Below are 6822 nucleotides of genomic sequence, written 5' to 3'. Positions count from 1 at the left end.
CTATGATTATTTGAAATCGACCAAATTTTATATTTATTTACTTTATAATTAATTTAATTTATTATAATATTAAATAAATATTTTATATTTAAAATAATAAAAATAACTTAAAAATTCTATACAATTATTTTAAAATCATATAAAAGTTATTTTTTATTTACTTGAAAATTTATTATTTAAAAATATTTATGAAACTTTGTTAATTAATATTCAAAAGCTATAAAAAAAGAAGAAGCTGAAAACTGAACCAAATCAGACGCGGCAAGCTGGATATTTCATTGCTTCATGAATAGAAATTTCATTTGAGATGATGTGGCCATATAGATCTTTGGTTTAAGACCGCCTGCTTTACTCCTAGTTGTTATGGGATGTGGATGATTTCTAGTGTGCTTTACTGACTTGTGATGAAGAGTTGGTGGCTGTGATGGTTTGAGATATGTAGTGAATTGGCTGTTAATAAGGTTGATGCATTAGATAGGTTGTTTGGTGCTAATGATTGTGTATCAGCATGTTGCATATGATGTATTATAGGGATGATGTGCACTCCTATGAATCAAAAGGATGAGGTATATGCTAAAGAACATAAGCCTACTTGGTTGCTTGATGTGCTTCAAAACAAGGCTTGACATTTTGTAAGTTTAATGCTTTATGTAAGTTGCACATACAGATTCTTAGGTAACATGCAGAGTAGTACCTTTGGATATTGTTCAAATTTTGGATATTATTTTTTGTTAAACCATGTTGTTATGTCTAAGACTCTAAGTGAATGGTAATTAAGTCATGTTTTCACGTTGCTGATAAAAAAAAAAAAAAAACCATGACTTTGGTTGCATTGGCAATTTTCTAATAGAGCAGAATAAATATCAAAGCAGAAGCATACATCAAAAACTGCTAAACAGTCTTTATATTAAAAGCAATCACATTTTGCCAAAACCTTGTTGGGAGCAATAAATGACTAGATATCATCATTAGACAAGAATGAATATACTTATAAGCTACGTTATTCAGATTCAGTGGTAAGTACACGATACAAATATGCCTTGACATAGGTGTGTTCATTTTTGGGGGGGCTGTTATTTTCATACCTATATTTAACATAGTGTCGTACATGAATATTCAAAAAGAATTAAGAACCCGAGTGACATAGCTGGTATCTGGATACTTTGTTGACCAAGATTTAAGCCTTTGGAGTATTCTCTTCTTTTTTGCATTCTTAAAATAAAATAAAAGATCATTATCCCAACCATTGGGATCCCTTGTTTTATTGCCTACGTTGAGCTAGAAATGGTTCGAATGTCAACAAAAATCCAACTGCCTCAACTATATTCAAGACGAAAAATACCATCTGAGTACCTGTAATCAAATAACAATAATTAGATTCTAAATTCTTGTATCTATACAATGTAAACCTGCTTATGCTATAAACACATTCATGGAAACAAGCAATAGTAAAGCCATGCGCTACAACCTACGGTGCGTGAACCGAGCATGGGGTTTAAAGACCCTACTGCTTTCTTGCTACCTAGACTATCCATTCCCCCTAGAATATCCTTGTTTCAAGACATGATCAAGAAAATCTTCAACTTATTGATGTCAGCATTCGTTTTTAATCAAGTCTAAGTTGAAATGCTTGAAGGTCACTTTCACTTTGATCAACACTCTTAAATTATAGACGTGCGGACTGATACGGACCTAACGATGAAAGTTTCCAAAGATATGCTAAAAGTTCACAACATGCTTCGATTCTATTCTAACCAAGCCTTCCCCGAAATTTCATAGTGAAACTTAGTTGATTTAGCATACCTGGCAGAAATGAAGCGTCTAGACGCTTTTCCGACCAAGAAAACCTGTGAAAAAAAAAGATTATGAGATTTGATTATTATAGAAATCGAAAAAAAAAGAAAACATTCAACATGATCGAAAAATGGTGAATACTAGCTTACTAGCAGCAAGGGATAAAATCTAGAGGAACTTACAATGCACCACCTCCTGCAGGGCCAACTGCTTTGAAAAGAGACATTCCAGTCATGGCAATGCCATTAGCAGCTCCTCTTTGGTGCTGGTCCTGTTTTCCCAGATTTAATCGTATTAAGAAGAGGTGGATTCTAGTTCTATAATTAGAAGAAAGAATAATCCAGAGTGAAGACTTACCACAGCTCGATTTTGCAGAATGAATAATCCGGTTATGACCGATACCTAGTTGTGTCGAAAACTTTATAATTAGAAGTCATATAAGTCCAAAAATACAAGTTCTGAAGAAATTTAAAGCACCAGTGAAATCTAACAGTTAAATGATCATTTCTAAAAACGAGTTATATATTTGTTGTTAACCATTGACTATTGACAGACTTGTATTTATTTATTCTATTTATTGTGAAGATTGTATTTCCTTTAAGTAGTTCAACATAGTTGTGTATATATATCCATGTAAATACTCAAGTTAATGGACAAGGAAAAAGAATTCCTATTTTCAACATATATATACATTGATATAAATGCCTCTCAATATTTCACTTACTGATAGAACATTCTTGAGGACTGATGCACAGTTTATCACCAAGGTAAGAGTGAAGCCAGATAACATGGCTATCCAAGGATAACTTTGCAAGAGAGGTATGGCTAAGATCTGCAAGTAGGAAATCATGTAACCAGGAAAAAAAAATATTATAAACCAACAAATAGATAAAACAGGGAAATACGATAAATGTAACGAGGTTTTGGAGACTTACACTTCCAATCCGAGACACCATTACAGGTCCAAGAAGCCTCTCTATAAATGGATATAAGGAAATTTGAAAGACAAGAAGGCTGAAACCTAAGATAAATTGAAGAATTGATCAATTTAAAACTTTACTCCATAGGAAGCACATGTTTTGCTCGGACACGATAATCTCAAAACTCTTTCAGCTATCCATATTTACTAAGTATATTAATTCCATTTTCTTGATATAAAATATATAATCATAGATTTTATGGAATTTAATGAACTACTCGTAATTGGTGGAGACTCCAAACCTAAGCACGAAGACACAATATATGAACTTAATGGATGTGGAATAACACCGCTTAACAAATTGAATAGTGGAGTTATAGTTGTGATTGCAGAAGTTTATACTTTTATTTTGCCAAGACATGGCAGCTTATATGAAGTGAAGAGAATACAGTTGCGGGAAAAAGCTATATTGCTTAGACTTGGATGTGAGTGTTGGACATAGGTCTGTTTCTGACACGGGAATGTTCAATTTTTTTTCCAGGATTTCAACCTATTTGGAGAGTCTTTGGAGGATCATATCCTCATACACAAGTGTGCATAAGCGTCGGGTACTTAAATAAAAATGGAGAGTTAGAGCGACATCCGAAAAATGTATTACGATGATCTTAAACATGCGGAACATTAATATGATCAATATTAACACCTGAGACTGCAAGAACTTCCCCGACTTGCTCCGTCGAATAACTCAAGCCTCCATACTTCCTAGGGCTAACAGCCCATAGAGAAAATATCTGCAGCATGAAGATGAGTCGCAACAAATTTTGATTAGATTGATTATTATAGCTTATGGAACCATGAAGTTTTCGACAAGCTTGTATGAATCTAAGTTAAATATGATCAGTACCTCTGTGTAGGCCATATCATGAAGGGAGAAAACACAATAGACGATGACAGATGACATTAAAGGCCAATTCTTTAGGAGGCTTTGCTTAGAAGTTGATTCTCTTCCTTCATCCTTTTCTGTTATATCTTTTGTGTTAGATTCATTAGATGCAGCTTCCAAAGCATCGTATGAATCATCAGATGATTGATCATTGTCATTGTGTTTATGAAGTGTTTCCTGCAATAAAAGGAGATTTTTGTTTTTTAAGAATCTGCAATGGAGTAAACTGCCAACCATATCAAGCCATTACAAGAACAAGCAAATATTTTTCTTACAAATAAAGATCCAAATAACTCATGGTTGTATGCTCATTTTTTCCCCTCAATATTTGGAGGTTGCTTAGAGGATTACATCCTCGTACTCATATCCAGAAATGTTTTGGGGCATAGGTTTGATGGAAATTAGGGACTAAACCGAATGAATACGTACCGGAAGCCAGCAGGTAGCAATGGTTACTGCCAAGGCAAAAATTGATATGGCCAAGCATGGTAAGAAATATGGAAATCTGCAACAATGAATATCATCATATTTAAACAATATAGAGTTAGTACTAATACAGAACGTGAAAAGTTCTAAAATCTTACAGTGTAGGAGATAAAGCAGAATATGTTCATTCACTTACCTTCCAAACAATGAATCTCTGGAAAAGAGATTTGGATACTTCTCAGCTGGCTGAATCATAAAATTTAGAAAATGAATACTTTGAAGTGCAGGGGAACGTATATCAAAATCAGGTGAGAAACTAGTTGTATAGACACAATTTCCATAAAAAGTTTCAAAAATTTTAGATTAAGCATAAAACTTTTTTTTTTTCTCAGTTTTAACATGATTACAATCTTGGCTTCTGAACTGTGAGTTGAAGTTAAAGATGCTATGGACTAATACCATGATGACGTAATTATAGAATATGTTGCTCCAACTCACATCTGTATCCAACGTAAATCCAGATATAAGTATGGGGATATATATGATTATGAAAATCATTGAAAAAGTTGAACATAACCGGTCACATTTCCATATCCAACAGTAACACTCAAGTCCGAGTAATATAGATTATAAAAGATCATTTATAGAATTTAATAAATGGTCTACACTGTATTTGAAGCCTTAAATGGAAGTACCTGAGCTAGAAAACCTCCCAGAGCAGGGCCAATGATCAATCCTATGCCCCAAGCTGTGCTAACCTGAGATCGAGTAATACTTCTTAAATTGATGCAGAAGCAAAAGTTCATGCTACCAAAGCATGTAAAAAGTCAATAAAAGCTTACGGTTGATAGGCCTAATGCTTGGTATTCATCTCGAAAAATTTCGACTGCATATGCCTGGAGGTTGTGAGGGGAGTAGTCAAATAGTTATCGAGAAACAAATGCAATGAAATTTGGGTTTGAACCATTTCGTGCTGAATGCGAACGAACCTTTATTGGTCCAAGTAAGCCATTCAAACTTCCAAGAAGAAATCTTGTAATTACAGCCATCCAAAAATTTACACTAAGGCCAAAAAGGGTGTTGAAAATAACCCTGAGAAGCATTTTCAATGAAAATTAAGAAAATTTCCACCATTACTTTAGAAACGTCAACTAGAAGTATGAACTATGATAGAAGTTTCACTAACACTGAAGTAGTTCCCATAATTATTACAGGCTTTCGACCATAACGATCGGCAAATATTCCCCATGATACGGATGTTAAAGCTCTTCCAAGCATAAATGCAGATCCTTCAAAGATATTGAGCATTGTGTTAGGATCATATGTTTGATTGAAAACAAAAGAAAAAAACGAATGCAGCAATGAAGAGAAAGCAGTGAACATAAGCTCACCCACATAACCAGCATAGGAGCCAATATCTTCCTCTCTTTCAGCAATATGAAAGTCCCTTATCTGGAAACAGAAGAATGAAAGGAAAACTACTACAGTAAGCAACACATTAACTTAAGTAAACCTGCTTTCATTTTTCTTGAAGTATACGTGTCTGACACTCTTGATTCATACATGGGTACAGGGATATGACTTCTATGAACCCTCCAACTACACTGAGAAACTTTAAAAAATCTAACCATACCCATTTGGATACATAACTGTATTGGACACTTCCACTCTTGAACTGGGTTTAACTTAGTGCACAATCATTAACTTTTTGCTTACATAAACTTGCAAAAAGATAAAAGGTCATAAAGAAGAAATTATCCAAACTCACCATGAAGTATAGGAAAGGAAAGAGAGATGATATCGGCAGAGCTGGAAACATTTTACAGTAGGAAATTAGGACCAATAAAGATAAAAGGAAATCAATGAAAGAGGCATTCTACATAAAATCCCCTTAAAACTTATGTTGCTGTGTCCGACATGAATACGAAGATATGACTTCCAGCAAATCTTTCATACAAACTTTTAAAGAAAAATTGATCATATCAATGTCAGACACACCCGTATCCGACTTTCAAATCCGAGTCCCGAACAACATAGGTTGTCCTTACCAGTGCATAAAACAATAATCCATATGGAAAGCAGTGGCCGAATTGGGAGGCCTTGCTCCAATTCCTTCATTTCATCAACCTTACATCCAGGGCAGTTCTTATAGTGCTTCTTCTTTAAGAGGGGCTCTCTATACTCTGCAGCCATACTTGGTTCTTTGAGCTGAAGTGAATGACTAGATACCTATATTCAAGCTCAATAAACTCTTTTTTTCTTCCTCTTTGATATCCAGCTATCCAAGCCCTTAAATTTCATCAATGAAAAGCAATCAATCAAAACAAAGATAACAAAAGAATATAAAATATATATATATGAAAACGACAGAATAAAAACCTAAAATTGCAGTATGTTAAAAACCATGTGCTCTCTATCAAATCTCGTTTAAGAATAAAAGGGGTGCAGACGTCAAACCTACAAAGACGACAGCATGTATATACATCGTATATATATGGACAATAATTAGATGCAGGAAAGGTGGCTTTTCGAGAAATTACCAGGCAAAATCATGCCAGCGAGGTAATTCAAACGGGTCTCCTTAAAATGTATAAAGACAAGAAAAGAAACGTATGAACGGGTTTGAGACAGAGATATGGCAAGTTACGTGCATTGATTTGCAAGACTACAAAATCACGAAAACGGACAAGGATTTGTTGTTTTCAATGTTACACCAACTTGCTAGTTATTCTAATACTTC

At 34.2% G+C, this 6822-nt stretch overlaps 1 protein-coding gene across 1 annotated transcript; it reads right to left on the bottom strand.

Annotated features, from left to right (window-relative positions):
- Positions 1-985: 985 nt before the first annotated feature.
- LOC105770715 (protein ZINC INDUCED FACILITATOR-LIKE 1) lies at positions 986-6579 on the bottom strand. The gene is made up of 18 exons (XM_012592035.2): positions 6462-6579; positions 6131-6371; positions 5851-5891; positions 5474-5534; positions 5269-5371; positions 5072-5174; positions 4925-4978; positions 4778-4840; positions 4279-4328; positions 4086-4161; positions 3618-3833; positions 3417-3504; positions 2730-2815; positions 2519-2626; positions 2152-2196; positions 1977-2065; positions 1804-1847; positions 986-1353 (listed from the first exon to the last, which is right to left on the bottom strand). The coding sequence occupies exons 2-18, from the start codon at positions 6273-6275 to the stop codon at positions 1262-1264; spliced, it is 1464 nt and encodes a 487-aa protein (XP_012447489.1). The 5' UTR covers positions 6276-6371; positions 6462-6579; the 3' UTR covers positions 986-1261.
- Between the last annotated feature and the right edge of the window lie 243 nt (positions 6580-6822).

The sequence above is a fragment of the Gossypium raimondii genome, chromosome 5 (genome assembly GCF_025698545.1).
Source record: "Gossypium raimondii isolate GPD5lz chromosome 5, ASM2569854v1, whole genome shotgun sequence".
Lineage (NCBI taxonomy): Eukaryota > Viridiplantae > Streptophyta > Magnoliopsida > Malvales > Malvaceae > Gossypium > Gossypium raimondii.
Note: the sequence above shows the minus strand (reverse complement) of the source record. Positions and strands in the feature narration are given on the sequence as shown.